General features: G+C 45.0%; 1 protein-coding gene across 1 annotated transcript in view; it reads left to right on the top strand.

Annotated features, from left to right (window-relative positions):
• SF3A1 (splicing factor 3a subunit 1) overlaps positions 1-13,160 on the top strand; it is a 28,875-nt gene extending 15,715 nt beyond the window's left edge. Inside the window, exons 3-16 of the mRNA XM_044989654.1 lie at positions 360-564; positions 1,499-1,756; positions 2,217-2,291; positions 3,943-4,093; positions 4,660-4,853; positions 6,585-6,702; positions 6,824-7,009; positions 7,582-7,703; positions 7,869-8,111; positions 8,879-9,089; positions 9,787-9,938; positions 10,877-10,978; positions 11,201-11,272; positions 12,389-13,160. Of these exons, the coding sequence (XP_044845589.1) occupies positions 360-564; positions 1,499-1,756; positions 2,217-2,291; positions 3,943-4,093; positions 4,660-4,853; positions 6,585-6,702; positions 6,824-7,009; positions 7,582-7,703; positions 7,869-8,111; positions 8,879-9,089; positions 9,787-9,938; positions 10,877-10,978; positions 11,201-11,272; positions 12,389-12,490 (2,191 nt within the window). The 3' untranslated portion in view covers positions 12,491-13,160. The remainder of the gene's footprint in view (positions 1-359; positions 565-1,498; positions 1,757-2,216; positions 2,292-3,942; positions 4,094-4,659; positions 4,854-6,584; positions 6,703-6,823; positions 7,010-7,581; positions 7,704-7,868; positions 8,112-8,878; positions 9,090-9,786; positions 9,939-10,876; positions 10,979-11,200; positions 11,273-12,388) is intronic.
• Positions 13,161-20,724: the final 7,564 nt, after the last annotated feature.

The raw sequence follows: 20,724 nt of genomic DNA, 5'->3' as shown, positions 1-20,724 counted from the left end.
ATAACCAATGGATGTCTGCCTGATATAGAGCCAAATTGACTCATACAGGCAACTAAAGATGTAAGTGATTTTAACTGTCTTAAGAAATTGGTCATGAAGTGCTGAAACAAAAAACTCAAAGTTCCTTTGTGTAAAAATGAATTGTGTAGGTCAGCAATTGGCTGATGGATTGGGCATGATTTATTTAGATTTCTAGAGAAGTGATATTTGGTAGCGTGGGGAGGAAGACCATGGTTGTCCTCAGAGGAGAGGAGGAAAGTTGGTGCACCAACATTACTTTTAGTAGTTGTGAAGAAAATTGATTTTTTTACTTCAGTGTTCATGCTGACTCTTCTTAACTCACTTTTTTTTCTCCCCAGAAATGGCCCAGAGTTTGAAGCTCGAATCCGTCAGAATGAAATAAATAACCCCAAGTTCAATTTCCTGAATCCCAATGATCCCTACCATGCATACTACCGGCACAAAGTCAGTGAGTTCAAAGAGGGCAAGGCACAGGAGCCCTCGGCTGCCATCCCCAAGGTCATGCAACAGCAGCAAAGTGCTCAGCAACAGCTTCCCCAGAAGGTAAATTGTTAGTGACTATTGTTATCCAGGAGTTGGCTTGTAGGGTGTCAGTTCTGATCTTGGTCTTTCAACCTCCTTGCTCAAACAAGCTGTGGGTTTGAGCCGTGTGTTCACGTTTCCACAATGGAAATCAACACGGAGAGACTTTGAATTCTGTAAGTGCCCAGGCCTCTTCCTTTTGGCGCACATAGGTATGCCCCTCGGTGTCCAGGGTTCATATGCCCTGAAATTTGACAAAGCTGAGAAACCTGCTTGTATCTCAAAGAAAGGTAATTTGCTGCAGGTACTGATCACAATTGAATGCCAGTTTGACTAGGCATGTTCCTGAACAGATATTCATGTGATCGCTAGTCTTGTATATATCTAGAATGTCCTGCTAGAAGTAAATTGCTTGACTGCACCCTGCAATCAGTGCAAGATTTTGCTGGGCTTGTTGTAGGCATTGTTAATTCCAAGGAGTTTATTTCAAGACTGTTTTCTCCAGTTATGTTGGCATCTCAGCAACATTTTGTACTCCATGCTTTGAGATAATCTCACATAGTCGGGACCTAGGTCAGGTATGTATTAGCTAGCAAGAGGCCACTCGCTGAACCTACCTGTTTCATGTACTCTGTATAGTCAGTGATCAGATGTTTTGTGGTTATGTCTGTTAGGAGATTATAGCTACATTCCATATCTGCTTCCAGCTATGTTTTGTGTGTCTGAGTAAACTTTTTGTCATCTTTTTGCAGTGGACCTATTTAAATGACTCACTCATGAACTATATTATGTTAATACCTTTTCCCTTCCTTGCAGTTATGGCACCAGAGATGTTTTAGTCATTTTTTCCCTCCAGTTATTGAAAGCCACTGGCCTTCCCAAACAGTTACTTAGGAGGAGTGAGTAATGGCTTTCATGGGTGCAATTAGTGAGCTGTCTGAATTCCCCTCTGTAGGTACAGGCTCAGGTGATCCAGGAGACAGTCGTTCCAAAGGAGCCACCTCCAGAGTTTGAGTTCATCGCAGATCCTCCCTCAATCTCAGCCTTCGACTTGGACGTGGTGAAGCTGACTGCGCAGTTCGTAGCTCGGAATGGCCGGCAGTTCCTGACTCAGCTGATGCAGAAAGAACAGAGGAATTACCAGTTTGACTTCCTGCGCCCACAGCATAGCCTTTTTAACTACTTCACCAAACTGGTTGAGCAGTACACCAAGGTACTCTCTGGGCTTCTCTCTCTTCTTCTGAAAGCATTATTTCAGCATTATGAATAGCCAGTCTAGAAAGAAAGAAGAACTTCTAGCTGTCTTCTTTTAAATGCCTGTCTTTGTGTACAGGGAGAGAACGTTTTGCTCATTGTCAGAAAAACGTGTACGGTGCCTAACACTACGAGACCCCAAACTTGATTTGGATGTTCTGAGCGCTACTGTAATGCAGATAAAAGTTGTTCCTTTATAGCAAGAGAAGCAGGTGACATGGCAGTGAGAGAGAATACTATACCTGAGTAGCGATGATAGCTAAAAATAGGGTAACAGGAGAAATGGAGCTTAGCTTCAGGGGATCCAGTCACAAGATTCATTTTTGTCTGGTGTAGAAACAAGACAATTAGGACAGCTTCCTTAATTATGAACCAATTTGTATGATAGTCATCAGTGATTTCCTGAAAATGTGTTTCAGATCTTGATCCCGCCTAAAGGCTTACTTATCAAACTCAAGAAGGAGGCTGAAAATCCTAGAGAAGTCCTGGATCAGGTAACTTGTGACTAATTTCCACAAAACTACTGAAGCATTCAGGGCTTTGGAGCGGAGCACGGAGCAGCTCCGGAGCAGTGGAGCTGCAGGTTTTTGCCTGGAGCACAGCTCCAAAGCCCTGGAAGCATTTCAGTCTTGTTCTGAATTATTTCTGGTTTTGAGCTCAACATCTTTCTAATTATTGACATCACATGTAAGCACAATGAGAACAAAGTGTGGGAACTGGGCATTTCAAACTGTTTTCCAACCATGGGAAAATAAGCCAGTCTGATCAACCACTTGTGTAGCAGGCTTTATATCTTAGTCCTGGGGGAATTCTGCGCCAAAAAATTTAAAATCCTGTGCACAATATTTTAAAATTCTACAAATTTTTATTTGTAAAAATAACACTATATAATTACATTGGTTTCAATTATTTTGATAATTTTATTTCAAAATACCTGTCAGCAAGTATGTCTGTAACAATACAGACACATACACAAATTCCCCCAGGAGTAAAGGGTTAAAGAAACCCCTATGACAACCCAGTTCCTCTTTCTCTGCCCCCACCCTCCTACAGCTCAGCCAAGGGGCCAGACACTCTCCTCCCTCCACCCCAAGCCCGGCCAAGGGGCGCCTTGGCCCAGACACTCATGCCCTCTATCCCCCACCCACCGGCCCAGATACTCACAACCTCTACCCCCCCCCCCCCCAGAGGCCAGCTGTGGGCCCCCCTCTGGCCCAGATACTCACCCCCTATCCTGCTAGAGCCTAGAGATCCAGAGGGAGAAACAGCCTGGTGCTGGGTCCTGGACTTGCATTGAGTTTCCTGCACGCTACCATCTCCTTCCTTCAGAGCGTGCTGGGAATTGCAGCTGCTGGGAATCCTCCAGTTCCTTCCCCATTCCCCCAGCCTTGTCTTTCATTTGCAAGCTGGGCTCTGCCAAGTCCAGCTGCCCCCATTGGCGGCCAACATCTCAGCAGCCCATTTCTGTCGGGGAGGGGGAGAAGGAAATTCTGCATTCACAACATTAATTTCTGCAAAATTCTGCATTGTGCAGTGGTGCAGAATTCACCCAGGAGTAATATCTTCATGAAGCTTTACTGCAAAAAGCATTTTCCCATCCCAAAGAGCTTACAATCTAAGATCTCAGTTGCTACTCATAGGCAAGTCTGTTTGTAGGTTTCTTAATATATAGTACCTCAGATCTTTCAAAATTAAGGTTTTCCTCTAGTAGACTATATTTGCAGTTTGGAACATGACTGCATGTTTGTGAGAAGTATATCAAACAGTTCCAGGTGTTAATCTGTCAGGATTTGAGGTCTGTCTTTTGGAATTCTCACTATTATTAATCTAAAACGTTTGACATCCGCACAGTGCCAAACCTGCAGCCCATACTCAAGCAAACCACTACTTGAAGGCAGTGGGAGTTTTGCCTGGTTGCTGCAGGATCAAACTCAATTTCTAAATTTTGAATTAACTGACTTTCAAGGGGTGCCCACATGGCTGCCCTGGAGGCACTGACTATGTTGGGTCTTACATATTTTGGAGATTAGAGGTGAACACTTGTGGGAGTTGTGACTTGTTTTATGGTTCCTAATGGGTTCTCCTTTGTATACTGTGACATGCTTCCCACTTCTGTGACTCAGTGCTTTATGCCTCCTTGTGCAGGTGTGCTACAGGGTGGAGTGGGCCAAGTTCCAGGAACGAGAGAGGAAGAAGGAAGAGGAGGAGAAGGAGAAAGAACGTGTTGCTTATGCCCAGATTGATTGGCATGACTTTGTAGTTGTGGAAACAGTGGACTTCCAGCCCAATGAGCAAGGTAGGAAAACTAAGTGACATAACCGCTCTGTGACTCAGGTTCTGTGTTTAGTGGGAATGATACGTTCCCCTTGAGAGCTGCTGGAAAATACTGTAAGTAAAAAATATTAGATTGGTGCAAGGTAGAAGCATATGATGTCCCTTTTAAAATATGAACTGATCAACTTTATATCTGCTGAGTTCAGGTCCTGTTTCTTCTGCAGTTAGTGATATCACTGATGCTTAATTGGTACTGCTTTCTTTGTGACTAGCAGCTTACAGTATTATCAACTGTTCCACTGAAAACCAAGACCCCCGAACTCTGTTGCAGCATTAGCACCCCATTGTGGTGGTAGCTGCTTCCCTTTCTTTGCTGCCTTCAGTTTGTGTCATCACGTATCTTCATGTTGGCGTTCAGACCAGTCTTATCCCTAGCCTTTCCCTTCTATATGCCTTTGCTCCCATGAGCCTATCAGTACCACAGTCTGATTTCAAAGTTTTGTGAAAGGGGACTGGTGCCTGTGTCTGCATCTTGAGCAATGAATAGTGCTAAAGAAGCCCTCATGTTTGCTTTTTTCTTTGTTGCAGGGAACTTCCCTCCTCCCACCACTCCTGAGGAGCTGGGGGCTCGCATACTGATCCAGGAGCGCTATGAGAAGTTTGGTGAAAGTGAGGAAGTGGAGATGGAGGTGGAGTCAGATGAAGAAGATGAAAAGCAAGAGAAGACAGAGGAGACCCCATCTCAACTAGACCAAGACACACAAGTGCAGGATATGGATGAGGTAAGTAGCTGGTGTGATAAAGGATACTTTCATTGATAGGACTTCAATGTGGCATATGGGGCGCTGCTAGCTCTCACTTCATAGCATCCCTGTGCTTCTTGGTGTTCAATGACTGTTATCCTTGTGCACAAGGAAAGTTGCTTTAGAGAAAACCTAAAAGATTGTCCTATTAAATAGATCACTTTTCATTGTACAGTTGATGCATTCAGAAGCCCCTGAGATGTTAGTTGTTGTCAAATTACTAACTTAGCTGCCTTACGGGACAAGAGATGAGAAAGGGCTATGGTTAGGGCCCTACCAAATTCAGTCATGAAAAATGCGTCAGGGACTGTGAAATTGCTGCCCCCCTCCTCCCCCCTTGAAATCTGGTTGTATGCTTTTACCTTATACTATACAGATTTCATGGGGGAGACCAGCATTTCTCAAATTGGAGGTCCTGTCCCAAAAGGGAGCTGCAGAGGGGATCACAAGATTGTTTTAGAGGTGTCTCAGTATTGCCACTCTTACTTCTGCGTTGGCAATACCGTACCATGCCATCTTACTTCTGCACCGCTGCTGGTGGTGACTCTGCCTTCAGAGCTAGGATCCTGGCCAGCAGCTGCCGCTGCCCAGCTCTGAAGGCAGTGCCGCTGCCAGCAGCTGCTCCGAAGTAAAATTAGCAGTACTGCAACCCCCTCTACAATAACCTTGTGACCCACCCACCCCATAACTCCTTTTTGTGTCAGGACCCCGTACAATTACAAAACTGTGAAATTTCAGATTTAAATAGCTGAAATCATGAAATTTATGATTTTTTTAAATGTATTTATTTATTTAAATCCTATGACTGTGAAATTGACTAAAATGGACTGTGAATTTGGTAGGGCCCTAGCTATGGTAAACCATAGCCCCCTGGTGCCAGAACTAAAGATTAGAGATGCAGTTATTTAGAGAGAAATGGGGTACCTGGTTCCCTCTTTCAGCAATAATTAGACCAGGGGTCAGCAACCTTTCAGAAGTGGTGTGCCGAGTCTTCATTTATTCACTTTAATTTAAGGTTTCATGTGCCAATAATGCATTTTAAACCTTTTTAGAAGGTCTCTTTCTATAAGTCTATAATATATAATTAAACTATTGTTGTATGTAAAGTAAATAAGGTTTCAGAATGTTTAAGAAGCTTCATTTTAAAATTAAATTAAAATGCAGAGCCCCCCAGACTGGTGGCCAGGACCTGGGCAGTGTGAGTGCCACTGAAAATCAGCTTGCATGCCGCCTTCGGCACCCGTGCCATAGGTTGCCTAGCCTTAATTAGACTGTCCACTCTCCTTAAATTATAGCAACACTAGCGCTGGCACCCTTGCTGCTATTTTAAAAATCTCTGTAGATACATAGTGCAAGCTGCTTGATTGCAGTGTGTTGATCTCTGACACTTCCATTTTTCTGAATGAGGTGGGGTTCCATGACACAACCTGCTAATAAAGATATTTCAAGTGGCTTTAGGTTTCCCATGGAGAAACTGTCAACAAATGAAAAAATGAGATGCTTAGGTATGCAAAGAAGACAGCCTGTTTCACTTCTGTAATGTGTACTCTAGAGCCAAGATTGTTTTAGTTGTGGAGAGACTGCATAAGCCCTGTTCATTTGATGCATAGATTTTTGCCCTATATGACTTTCAGTGCGGTTGCTGCATATTCTGTGTTCGAAGATATTTGATCTGCTGTTAATAACTTGTAAGCATTGTTTTAATTTAAGGGCTCAGATGACGAAGATGAGAGTCAGAAAGTTCCACCTCCTCCAGAGACCCCAATGCCACCACCTCTTCCTCCAACTCCAGATCAGGTCATTGTGCGGAAAGACTACGATCCCAAAGGTAAACTAGAGTTTGGTGACAATGAGCAATTTAATTTCTTACTGAATAGTCACCCAAGACCTTGCTTCTAAGATGTGCAGTCAAGTCAGGCATTTTTAACAATGTGGTTTTGTTCTTTCAGCCTCCAAGCCATTACCACCAGCACCAGCACCAGATGAATATCTTGTGTCTCCCATCACTGGAGAGAAGATTCCTGCCAGTAAAATGCAAGAACACATGCGAATTGGCCTTCTGGATCCCCGCTGGCTGGAGCAGCGGGATCGGTCTATCCGTGAGAAACAGAGTGATGACGAGGTCTATGCCCCAGGTTAGTCTGATACCTCTCACAAGGCTCCAAGAGATACTCATTTAAAAACCCAGTGTATAGTTTAAATCTAATTTAATCATGTCAAACTGATCTGTATCAATGGGGACTTTGACATATCTTGAAATGCTGATTTGTGTACTGTGCTCGTTTAGTATACATATTCGGGTAGCCATCAAGAACACTGAAGCTTTCCTGTAAACATTGTTCTGCACCCACCATATTAACTGGAGTTCATTCTTTAGTAACAGTGGTATTGGACCCATTGGTACCAAAAATATTCTGTGAAACAAGGGATTAGAGCAGTGGTTCTCAACCTGCGGCTGTGGGCCTCTTGCAGCCCATCAGCACACAAATGCGGCCCACGTGACAGTCTCGGGGGCCATACAGGTAGTATATATATTGTGTGGATGCGGCCCACATAGCACACACGCAGCTGCATATGAGATCCACAGTGGTAAATAAGTTGAGAACCACTGGATTAGAGAATTAAGCAGGCCTCTGAGTCATCTTGTTCTGTTTTGTCATATGAGAGAAAATGTCTATCTTTTTTCCCTATCTCTGCCTGTCTGCAGGGTTAGATATTGAGAGCAGCTTGAAACAGCTGGCTGAGCGTCGTACCGATATCTTTGGTGTGGAAGAGACTGCTATCGGTAAAAAGATTGGAGAAGAGGAGATCCAGAAACCAGAGGAAAAGGTGCGGTGTAAATCCTGCTGTAACCTCGCCGCCCGCTGTCCTTAACCTGTAGGAATGGGAGTCTCCAGGGACTTGTTCTTGCTGTGAAACAGCAGCCCTCACTTATCTGCTAATCTGATCAGAGTTTTGACAGTCTGATATGTTCTTCTGATTGTCTTTTTCCAGGTGACCTGGGATGGCCACTCTGGCAGCATGGCCCGCACACAGCAGGCTGCTCAGGCCAATATCACCCTGCAAGAGCAAATTGAGGCTATCCATAAGGCCAAGGGGCTGGTGCCAGAAGATGACAGCAAGGAGAAGATTGGTCCCAGCAAGCCCAATGAGATGCCCCAGCCTCCACCTCCCTCCGCAGCATCAAATCCTCCATCTAATGCTCCCCCAATCACATCTGTGCCACGCCCTCCATCGGTAAGCATTCTTACTGCCAAGGACAAACAGCTGCTTTGATGCTGAACTGGGTCATGGTAGGGTGCTGCTTGGAAACGGGATTAGCATATTAAGAGATCACTCTTCCAAATTAGCTCTAAATGATAAAATTGATCCTAGAAGTAAGTTTAAAATATATTAGAAATGGAAAATACCTTATGAAGGAGTTTTCCAGCAGCTGAGGTATTGTAAAGAGATGATGTCAAACTGGAGAGGACAAAAATTCAGACAGTGAGAAATCAGAGAGGAAGGAAATGTGGGCTGGGGAGGCGCTCAGAGGGACAGGAAGGTGAACTAGATAAAAGGCTGAAAGCCAAGGTGGGAAGTGAAAGTAGCAATCATAGGCAGAGGTGTAGGCACAAGAAATGGTAATAAGTGTGCAGCTCACTCAGTCAGCTCCACTGAAGTTGTCCTAAATTTTGAGGTCGGCAGCACTCTGCTCATGTGACTCTGTTCAAAGAGCTGCTATCTCTGAGACAACTCTTTTCTATGGCTGTGCAATGTGGCTCCTGAGGGTGGGGGAAAGTAACTACTGGCTTTTGCTACTCAATCCCCAATTTCCTGGGAATTTGGAAGAGTGGCAGTAGCAACATACCCCCAACCACCTACGCTTATATTCCTAAATATGACCAGCCAAAAGATTCAGACTGTGACCCTCTTCAGCTGTTGATCAGCCCTTGTGAACAGTATAAGAAACTGAATCCCAGAGTGCCTGCAGCTGCACTTGGTAATAAATGTCTTCTTTCTAGATGCCGCCTCCTGTTCGCACCACGGTTGTTTCTGCAGTTCCTGTCATGCCTCGTCCCCCTATGACTTCTGTGGTCCGTATACCCCCAGGCTCTGTCATCGCAGCCCCCATGCCACCAATAATACATGCCCCACGCATCAATGTTGTCCCGATGCCGCCATCTGGTCCCCCCATGATGGCCCCTCGCCCGCCTCCCATGATAGTACCAACAGGTCAGTGAGTTGAATAATTTTTCAGCGTAATTGCTTCTGAAGATGCTTTATGAATATCCCTGCTCTCCCTCTCTGGTGGGCCATCCCAGTGAAAATTAAAGCTCTGTAGCACTTTCTGAACAAGTCAGATAGACCCAAATGTCCTGGCCTGCATTTCTTGTCATTAAAATCAGTTCTAACTTCCAACCCTGTGGGTGAGCTATTGCTGAGTGAATAATGGCTGTTGTAACTGCCTCTTACTGCAACAAGATGAGGGAGGTCATATCTTATATTGGACCAACTTCTGTTGGTGAGAGAGAGGAGCTGTCAAGCTTACACAGAGCTCTTCTTTAGGTCAGACCGAAAAAAGAGCTCTGTATAAACTCCTCTCTCTCACCAGCTGGAATTGGTCCAGTACAAGATATTCTCTTATGCACCTTCTCTCTCTCATATCCTTAGACTGACACAGCTACAACACTCTAATTACTGCAGTAACATACCAGAGTACCTTTCAAACAACTGTACATTGAGATCTGTCCTGTTGACATGTGTGACCACATGAGCCACAAAAATATTGTATGCTGTTTGTTGGCTCCCCCTGTCTCTTTCCCCATATGGGAAGGCATCAAGCCAGCCTACTGCAGAAATATGTTAAGGGAACTGTTGTTGAATGTCATGTGTAGGTGTATATGGAGCTGTTTTGCCCCTCCTGTTTCAGCATTTGTCCCAGCCCCTCCTGTGGCTCCAGTCCCTGCCCCAGCACCAATGCCTCCTCACCCCCCACCACCCATGGAGGATGAACCTGTGTCTAAGAAACCAAAAAGTGAGGACAGCCTGATGCCAGAGGAGGAGTTCCTGCGCAGGAACAAGGTATATAATTTGAGTAGCATCACAGTCCAACAGCTTGTTGTGCAGTGCTGGGAACTCTGACCACACTGAAGTATTCAGTCTCTCCCCAAAAGAGGCCATCTCCTCTAAAATGGTACCTGAATCAATGGACAGACATTCAGGAGGGCAGCTGGCCAGGCACAAGTACCCCATGAGAAATTGACTCTGTATCTCTGAAGTAGCTCCTTCCAGTCACTCTCCCTAGAGCAATTGAGTTAATTTAAATTTACCTGGAAAGTTATGACTGTATACAAAAACTTAAGACTTCCTCTCCTAGAGAGAAGGGCAGCATGGGGAAATCAGTCTTAAGGAAAGGCAAAGTATGCAGAGTAGCTTTTAGTAGTTCTCCAGTTAACACACACATGGTAAAGACCTGTTAAAGTGTGTCCATTTCCCTACAAGGAAGTGTCCCCAGATCAAGGGTGACTTGGATATTAAACTGAGTTAGAATTCCTTCCCCATGTCTGTCACTCACTACATCTTCTCTGAAACTGAGTTGTAAATTCTTCAGGGTAGTGAATATTATTGTCCTGTACTTGTACAGCATAATAGGGGCCCTTTGTGATAAGTGCTGTATGCATGCATACAGTACAGTTAATGCTGATTGTAGAAGGATCTCTGTAGTGTTCCCCATGTCACTAGAGTCAAACCACCAAATGAACAGCCAGAAGTTAATAAGGAATAATTGGGAGAGGGGTGGGAGCCAGAACTCTTAACTGACTTTTGACAAAATGACTTGCCAAGTAAGAGTAATGAAGCAAATAAAACACATTCATGTTGACTCCCTAGTAACAGGGAATTGAAAGGTGCAAGATGGCGGCACCCAAAGGAACAGCAAAGTGGTTGCCTCTTGTCACCACATCTGTCTGTATGCATTGAGGACCATCTGTGTGTGTAACTGCATTTAATTTTTTTCCTAGGGTCCAGTCACAGTTAAAGTTCAGGTTCCCAACATGCAGGACAAGACTGAATGGAAACTGAATGGCCAGGTGCTGGTGTTCACCCTTCCACTCTCCGATCAGGTACATAACTTGTTAACCTGGCCTTAACTCCTGCTATTTCATTGCTGTGTGATTGCTGGCAGGACAGCATCTAAACTGCCTGGCTGAGGCTGTAAACTCTGGACTCTCCCCACATTGCAACTGTGTATAGTTGCAGGGGGTGGGAGTGGGTGGAGCTGGCTACTTGTGCCCTGCCCTGCCCTGGGCGCTGGAGGGACTGAGCTCTCTTGTTCTTGTTTTTAGGTCTCTGTAATAAAGGTTAAGATCCACGAGGCCACAGGGATGCCAGCAGGGAAACAGAAGCTGCAGTATGAGGTGAGTATGTGACAGTGTTAACCCTTCAGATGCTGCCTTGCCACTTACCTGCACTCTTTTCCGTACAGAAAAAAATTGTTTAAAAAAATTGCAAGGCCCTGAGAGCTGCCTCACTCTGCCTCTTGTGTGCATGCAGTACAGGGCAGTCTTTAATTACATCACACACAGTTTGTGCAGAGGCCTTTCCCCATTCAGTGCACAGGCTGGATGGCAGACAGTGAATCAGAGTGATTCTGTGGATTCACTCTTATCTTGTCACCACTGCAGTATAAATCTGTTGAAGCCAATGGGCTTTCTGTGAATTTACACTGGTGTAACTAAGCTGATTTGACCCCTCTGTGTGTATTGGGGTTGAACACTGTACCATTGAAGTAGCTTCCTCAGAGCCCTGCTGCTTTGAGTGTATTCTTGTGTGCACTGAATGAGACTGTGTCCCTCTGCTTTCTAATCTTTACTCCAAAGACCGTATACATGTTGATTTACAGGGTTTGCCCATGAAAATTCCACAACTCCTGCATATGTATGTGCAGAACATCAAAATATTGAGAAGCTTTTAAAAAAAAAAAAAAGCACTGCTACTACAAAGTGTAACCATGCATGCAGTAGGATTTTAAAGCCATCGTAACCCAGCCAACTCTAGAGAGACTTTTGCTAGAACACCAAAAGGAACATATCCCTGCCAAACGTCAGCCTTTCCTGCCAAGGCTGTAGAGCTATTTAAAAAAGAGGGGGAAATAAAACAAAAACTTTTCTTTTATAATGGCAGATATGTATTCTCTCTCACACACAATATCTAGCTTCCAGTAATATTTCTGCTCTAATCTTTCAAAGAACTCACTTTTGGGCAAATCCGAAGTCTGTTAAACTTCCCCCCTGAAAAAGAGTAAACACTTGTCTCTGCACTCTGGCTGCAATGTGGAAATACTGTGACAGCACTGAAGCCTAACTCTTATTACCCAGCTCTTCCACATCATCTTTCTCTCTGGGAGACTGGGGTCCCTCCTCTGTACACCGAACCATGCTGGGTCCCTCCTAGTTTGGTAGTAAACGTCCTGATTGCCCAGATTGTTGAATCTTTCTGGAGGGAGCACTGAGTCCTCCTGTTGTTTCTTGCAGGGCATTTTCATCAAGGACTCCAATTCTCTGGCTTACTACAACATGATAAGTGGTTCTGTGATTCACTTGGCACTCAAAGAAAGAGGAGGCAGGAAGAAGTAGGAGTCAGGGTGCCTACAACTGTTGGATGCTCTGCCATTTGTGTGAACCCAACAACTAGAATCCTGCAGCTTCTGGGGACACTGTGACAAGCTGAAACATCAACCTGTGATACTTTCTAATCCCCACTTCGGAGCTATTGACTGTATTTTGGTCCTTAGGTCCAAAAATCAGACAGTTACAGGGCTGGAGAGAATGCATATTGCCCAGACAAAGCCATGTAAACGTTGTGACCTTGCGTGTAATTTCACAGCTCTTGTGACACTTTGCTAGAATGCTGTTCTTAATTATCACAATTTTCATTTAATTCCCTACAGCAGCAGTGGCAGCATTTCAGTTGAGATCTTGTCCAGATTTGGACTTTTAAAATCCATCTTTGTTTTGCATCCGGGTTTGTTATGACACAGGGAATATCATCTGCCTGACTAAAATGTTAGCCTTTTCACTTAATCTTTTTTGTAATCGAGAACTCCTTTATTTAGTATAATCCCCTTGCTCCTTCTCTCTGAAATGTACATGTAAGAATCTCCTGCAGTGATTGTCTTTGGATTTTATCCTTCTTTGGAATAACTGTACTTTGCTGCTGGTATTGATAAAGAGGCTCTGAGATTGTTTCTGATCATCCTGTACAGTATGTGACTTGTTTTAATAAAATTCTAATCTCAGTGGGGAATCTCAGTAGTGACTCTTCATTTCTTAGTTGTGGATGTCCTGTATATTGAGACCTACCCAACTCTGTAGCACTCCTGCACATAGCTCAAAAGGCTTTTGAGCCAATTATATGCAAGCACTTAACAGTCTTTTCAACATAGAGCTTTTTGAGCCCACTGTGTACTTCCAGGAGGGCATATCTGTCTGTGTCACTAGATCCTTCAGTCAGTCGTTGTCTGGGGCTTCCTGAGATCTTCATTGTTCGATAGTGAATTCTGAGCTTTGTAAAATCATCCCTATCTATTGCTCAGACATCTTAAAAAAACAAAACTAGCCATGTCCTGTAAGTCTTATTTTTATATGAAAGAAAACAGCTCTTCATTTCTTAGAGGTGGCAGCATGAGGAAAGAGACTTGTCTTTTCATGCCCATTACATCAGGGGTCAAGGACAACCTAGGACATCCTCCATACTCCCAGCCCACAAAGGGGTGGACAAGAGCAGATGATATTGTTGTAGAAAATGGGCATGGCCAGAGCCCAACAGAGGTGGCTGGCAGCACTCCAGGCCCATGGAAGCCAGCAGTTACTGGTGGCCAACTGCTCTTCAGCTGGCCATGTGTGGCTGAGAAAGTAGAGCAGCACGGTAGTGAGCTGGATGCACTAGACCAATGTGACCTATGCCATAGGAGAGGGATCTGTGCTCAGGGCTGCTGAAAGCCGGGGGGGAGGGTGGTGTTGGGCTCACTATGGATGGAGGTAGTTCATGCTTCTATCCGGGAGGAATATGGTGCTGACTGCCTTTTTAAAAAGGCAAAACAAAAAGACCATAGTTTGGTGCCTGGTCAGTAACCAGTTACGGGTGTCTCAGATCTTCGGTGTTTGGGGAAAGCAGAGAGCAGTACCCCAGGTCACAGAGCTGCAGGGGGGGCATACTCAGGAAGAGAGCATTAGGTGAGGTCTGATGGGCCTAGATTTGGGTGCTAAAACAACTTGCATAGCCAGGGGGTGGGGTTTACCCCAGAATCAACCAACTGACACTGGTGTAACAGCTGTTAGAATCATAGAATCTCAGGGTTGGAAGGGACCTCAGGAGGTCATCTAGTCCAACCCCCATAAAAAAAAAATAAAGGTCATTGAGTCCAGCCCCCTGCCTTCACTAGCAGGACCAATTTTTGCCCCAGATCCCTAAGTGGCCCCCTCAAGGATTGAACTCACAACCCTGGGTTTAGCAGGCCAATGCTCAAACCACTGAGCTATTCCTGCTCCAAATTTGGCTTGCTCTCTGGGGTTTTTAATCTACAACCCTGTACAACCTTATTACAGATTTGGAGAATCATGTCTATAAAAGCCATTTTCAGTGTGTGTGTGGGGAGGGAATTGTCATTGTGAAGCTGTGACTAACACAGCAGGCTGGGAGTATCTGGGCAGAGGAATGAAGAAGCTACTGTCTTTCCTTAATGGTATTTTCCAGCTGATGGCCTAACCACCTCTCAATCCCACTGAAGTTCTGGGGACTGATCATGCCTAGGGGTCTTGCAGGGTCCTTGGCTAGTCTGGAAACAAGTGTTGGAGTGCTTTACTCCATCTACACCTGGCAAGGAGATTGCACCCACGCCTGTTGGCTGGGGACCTTGCCACGAGTGATCTACACCTTCTGCTAACTGCCATGCTGGATTATTTCAACATGTGCTCTCTGGGACTAGCCTTGAATACCACTGGGAAACCTCCAAGCAGTGCAGGACATGGCTGCCTCCTCACTCTTATGCAAGGAGTGAGAGACCTGGGTGCTCTGGACTTCCCTGGCTTCTTATTCTTTTCCAGGTGCACTTCAAAGTGTTGGCTTTGATCTAGAAAGCCTTTTATGGCTTCCATCTTGGTGACCCCCTCTCCTTGCACGCTCCATCCCAGCTTTTGAGAAGTACTCTAGCACTGAGATTGACCTCCCCAGTGTTTATGCCTGGAGCAGTGTTTGTAGTGGAAGGCCTATGATACTGGAACTTGGTTGGGCACAGCCCGAGTTTGCTGACCTTCGAAGTATGTTATAGGGACTATTTTTCAGAGACTGTTCTTGAGGAAACAGAGATGAGGTGGCCCAACAGGTTTATTTGGGGCATTGAACAGTTTTTATTATTTGTATTATTGTCATGTCTACAAGCCCAGTCATGCACAAGGACCTTCTTGTTCTAGGCGTTGTACAAACATCCATTCTCAATCATTATTGGCTCAGTGTTAGAAAGATCTGTTCTACCATTGTTGGTACATTCTCCTAGAGACCTTGGTATGTGCATTCTTAAAGTGGAAAAAAATAATTTGAAACATTGTATATGAATTTAAAAATGCAACTTTTGTTAAAATCTTATATCTTATTCTTCAATTGCAATATAAAGGACAGCACAAGAAAACTAAGGCTGTTGAGAAAAAGATATAGTGTGATCCAATGGCCAGAAGTTTAAGCTAGACACATTCAGATTGGAAATAAGGTGTAACAGAGTAATTGACCCTTGGTAAATTTGTTCCAAGTGTCATGGTGGATTCTCCTTCATTGGTCATTTTTAAATTGACTGGATTTTGTTCTAAAAGATCTGCTCTAGGAATTGTTCTGGGGAAGTTCTATGGCCTGGGTTATACAGGAGGCCTGATGAGGTGATCACAATGGTCCCTTCTGGCCTTGGAATCTATGGGTTTGTATTTATCTTTTGGGATCAGAAACCACTCAAACTGACTTCATTCTCATACTTCAAGTATCAGAGGGGTAGCCGTGTTAGTCTCTCATATGTATGACTCATTAGTATGACTCTCATATTTGTCCTCATGGCATCAGGATCTCTGGATGTCTCCCTAACGTGCAGCTGAGACACAGAAAGCGGATGGTGATACATGTCTCCTACAGGAAATTCAATCTTTCCAGAGCTATCCTCAGATCTTGGTGGCAATCGAAGGAGTTTGTTTAGTGCACTAGTTTTATATCATTCCCATGGACGTTGTCTCTAATCTGTGGTCAGTAGAAATACGTGGATGGCTCAGAGCTTTGGTAATGGGATCACCTGTCTGTCACTGGTTAAAACCCAGCTCAAGTATATAACATTAGTTACAGGCTGGTGTCTCTTTGGCTCTTGTGGAATTGGACGTTCAGTCCAGATTATGGTGGACAAGGAGTCTCCTGACTGATTTATAACCGGTGTGCCGTTGACAGGCCATGAAGTCTGAACTATTTGTTTTTCAAAAGTCTCTATCCCAGAGAAACATGCACCATTTACTTAAGCTAATGATTGTTTATTTGCCTGCTGACCTGTGGCAGCTTCACAGATTTAGTAACCAGTTATCTCTGACCTGTGTTTGTGGAGTAGTTCTGTGCTTCATAAGCCTGCAAGCTTCTGAGGGGAGAGCTTGTTGATCCTCATTGCCTTGGTGATGAGGAGGGCTGGACAGGTGATGACAGGCTCCATCCAATTATAAGCCTATGAGCTCAGATGAATGAGAGGTGCTCCTGCCTTCTGGAAGGCCTCTAATAAGAGGAAAGCTCAAAATTGTCCCCTGGGATCTGTGCTACACCCCAACTCTTAAACTGTCTTGGAGGGAACCCCTTCAGTGTGCCAGACCCCCAAGGAGCCCCCTCCCCCTCCAGGGCAGGCCACGTGGCCTCACCACCTCTGAGACAGCTTCTGGAATCTAGTCCTGCTTCACAGCATAAGCTTTGCCCAGCGAGTCTCACTGAGCCAGACTCCTGGTGAGAGACCTATACACTCTTCAGGAACTAATGCACCTCAGCTAGTGTTTGCAGAGACACCAAACAACCTTTTCATAACAGAGCTGGCTTTATAAGTCCACTGGCCACGGCATAGGAAGTCCTCAGGTTAGCACAGAGGAATGAAGGTGAAACATCCATTCTGGCCAGGTCAACACAATTCACCAGCCAAGCTGCAGTGAACTCAATTTCAGGCTCTGTCTCTGACTCCCTAGTCAAACCCAGATGAGAACAGTCACATGAGAAGAGCCAGACCACACCACCACACTTTCCCCCACTTCTGGTCGTGTCTCTGTCCTTTGTCCTTGAGCTGGTGTGTCTGCTCAGTTCCCTGCTGCGAGGTGGGGAAGCCTTCCGGGGCGGGGGGTGGTTTGCTAGAGGTGAATGTTCTGGTGATTGAGGTTTGCCCTTGTCTCTTTTAGATTCTGCAGTGATAGGAGTTGCCTTCAGTAGGTCACAGCCACTTCCTTAACTGGCCCAGGCACCAAGATGACATTTCTACCTCAGGTCCTGTGCTGCCCCCAAGTGTAGGCTTAACCCTTCTTCCTCCACTGGGTAACAGTGCAAAGTACAGAGGGAAACTGAGAATCATGTAGGAGTCATAAAAAATTCATGCTTGGTCACATCTCATAGAATCATAGAATCTCATGGCTGGAAGGGACCTCAGGAGGTCATCTAGTCCAACCCCCTGCTCAAAGCAGGACCAAACCCAACTAAATCATCCCAGCCAGGGCTTTGTCAAGCCTGACCTTAAAAACCTCTAAGGAAGGAGATTCCACCACCTCCCTAGGTAACCCATTCCAGTGCTTCACCACCCTACTAGTGAAAAAGTTTTTCCTAATGTCCAACCTAAACCTCCCCCTCTGCAACTTGAGACCATTACTCCTTGTTCTGTCATCTTCTACCACTGAGAACAGTCTAGATCCATCCTCTTTGGAACCCCCTTTCAGGTAGTTGAAAGCAGCTATCAAATCCCCCCTCATTCTTCATGTCTACCGGGCGCTAAAATACGGGATGTGGACCTGAGGTTGAAAAGGATCCTAAGAGGAGCAGGTAAGAACCCTTTGGTCATCCTTCATGTGGGAACGAATGACACGGCTAGATTCTCGCAAGAGAGGATCAAGGGAGACTATGCCAGGTTGGGTAAGACGCTTAAGGAAATTGAGGCTCAGGTGATCTTCAGTGGGATCCTACCTGTCCCTAGGGAAGGACGCCAAAGGGCTGAGAGAATCCTGACGATTAATAGTTGGCTGAGGGAGTGGTGTTACAAGGAGGGCTTTGGGATGTATGGTCACTGGGAGGCTTTTGGGGACAGACAACTGTTCTCACGGGATGGGCTCCACCTAAGTAGGGAAGGAAGTAGACTTCTAGGAGGGAGGCTGGCTCATCTGATTAAAAGAGCTTTAAACTAGACACTGGGGGGAGACGGTTGGGAGAGGTCCTGGTGCTCTCCACGCCAAATGTATACATTGGGAGTGAGAACAACAAGATAACAACAGATATAGCCAGAGGGGGACGGTTAGGTGTAAGGAAGGGGGGGGGGGACGGATACTAGATCGACAGGTCATACTGGTAGTACTGTGTCCCTACCGAGTTGGGTGAAAAGAGTGAGAGGAGCCCAACAGCAAAGATTAGGATGTTTGTTCACCAATGCGAGAAGCTTAGGTAATAAAATGGAGGAACTGGAGCTCCTGGTCCGAGAATTGAAACCGGATATCGTAGGAATAACCGAAACATGGTGGAACGGTAGCCATGACTGGAGTACAGGTATGGAAGGGTATGTGCTGTTTAGGAAAGACCGATGTAAAGGTGGAGGAGTAGCATTGTATATCAATAACGAGGTGAAAAGTAATGAAATAACTAGCAATGCAATGGATAATACTGAGTCTGTGTGGGCAATGGTCACATTGGGGAAGAAAACTACCAGAGCCTCACCTGGGATAGTGATTGGGGTGTGCTATAGACCGCCGGGATCTAGCTTGGAGACGGATAGAGAGCTCTTTAATGTTTTTAAGGAGGTAAACACTAATAGGAACTGCTTGATCATGGGAGACTTTAACTTCCCAGATATAGATTGGGAAACAAATGCTAGTAATAATAATAGGGCTCAGCTTTTCCTAGACGTGATAGCTGATGAATTCCTCCATCAAGTGGTTGCTGAACCGACGAGGGGGGATGCCATTTTAGATCTGATTTTGGTGAGTAATGAGGACCTTGTTGAGGAAATAGTTGTAGGGGACAACCTTGGCTTGAGTGATCATGAGCTAATTCGTTTCAAAATTAATGAGAGGATAATCAATATTGCATCTGAGACTAGGGTTTACGATTTCAAAAGGGCTAACTTTACTAAATTAAGGCGACTAGTTAGGGAAGTGGACTGGGCTAACATATTAAGGGATCTAAAGGCAGATGACGCCTGGGGTTACTTCAGGTTGAAATTGCAGGAGTTGTCAGAGGCATGTATCCCGAGAAAGGGAAAACGGCTCGTAGGTAGCAGTTTTAGACTGAGCTGGATGAGCAAGCGTCTTAGAGGGGTCATTAAGAAAAAACAGAAAGCGTACCGGGAGTGGAAAATGGGAGGGATCAGCAAAGAAACCTACCTTATTGAGGTCAGAGGGTGTAGGGATGCAGTGAGAAAGGCAAAGCGACGGGTGGAGATGGACCTAGCGAAGGGGATTAAAACCAATAGCAAAAGGTTTTTTAGCCATATAAATAGGAAGAAAACCAAGAAAGAAGAAGTGGGACCGCTTAAAACTTTAAACGGCATGGAGATTAGGGATAATCTTGGAATGGCACAATATCTGAACGAATATTTTGCCTCGGTCTTTAATGAGGCTAATGAAGGGCTAAGGAATAGTGATAGAGGGACCGATGGGAATGAAGATATGGGGGTAGACATTACGGTATCTGAGGTGGAAGCCAAACTTGAACAGCTTAATGGAAGTAAATCGGGGGGGCCGAATAATCTTCATCCTAGAATATTAAGGGAATTGGCGAGGGATATTGCTAGCCCGTTAGCGATGATTTTTAATAAATCTCTAAATTCGGGGATTGTACCGTTTGACTGGAGATTAGCTAATGTAGTTCCTATATTCAAGAAGGGGAAAAAAAGTGACCCGGGTAACTACAGGCCTGATAGTTTAACATCTGTAGTATGCAAAGTAATGGAAAAAATATTAAAAGAGAGAGTGGTTACGGAGCATGAGGCCGATGGCAACTGGGATAGATTACAGCATGGATTTACGAAAGGTAGATCGTGCCAAACCAATCTGATCTCCTTCTTTGAGAAAGTAACAGATTTTTTAGACAAGGGAAATGCGGTGGATCTAATATATCTGGATTTCAGTAAGGCGTTTGATACGGTACCGCACGAGGAATTACTGGTTAAATTGGAAAAGATGGGGATCGAAATGAAAATCCAGAGGTGGATAAGGAGCTGGTTAAAGGGGAGACTGCAGAGGGTAGTACTGAAGGGGGAACTGTCGGGTTGGAGGGGGGTTACCAGTGGAGTTCCTCAAGGTTCGGTTTTGGGTCCGATTTTATTCAATCTATTTATTGCTGACCTGGGAACCAAGAGTAGGAGTGGGCTGATAAAGTTTGCGGATGACACCAAGTTGGGAGGCATTGCCAATTCGGAAAAGGATCGGGATATCCTCCAGGGAGATTTGGATGACCTTGTAAACTGGAGTATTAGTAACAGGATGAAATTCAATAGTGAGAAGTGTAAGGTTATGCATTTAGGGATGACTAACAAGAATTTTAGTTATAGGCTAGGGACGCACCAGTTGGAAGTAACGGAGGAGGAGAAGGACCTAGGAGTCCTGGTTGATCGTAGGATGAC

This window comes from Mauremys mutica, chromosome 16 (assembly GCF_020497125.1).
Source record: "Mauremys mutica isolate MM-2020 ecotype Southern chromosome 16, ASM2049712v1, whole genome shotgun sequence".
Classification (NCBI taxonomy): domain Eukaryota; kingdom Metazoa; phylum Chordata; order Testudines; family Geoemydidae; genus Mauremys; species Mauremys mutica.
The sequence above is the reverse complement of the archived record's forward strand: the minus strand, read 5'-3'. Positions and strand labels throughout refer to the sequence as shown.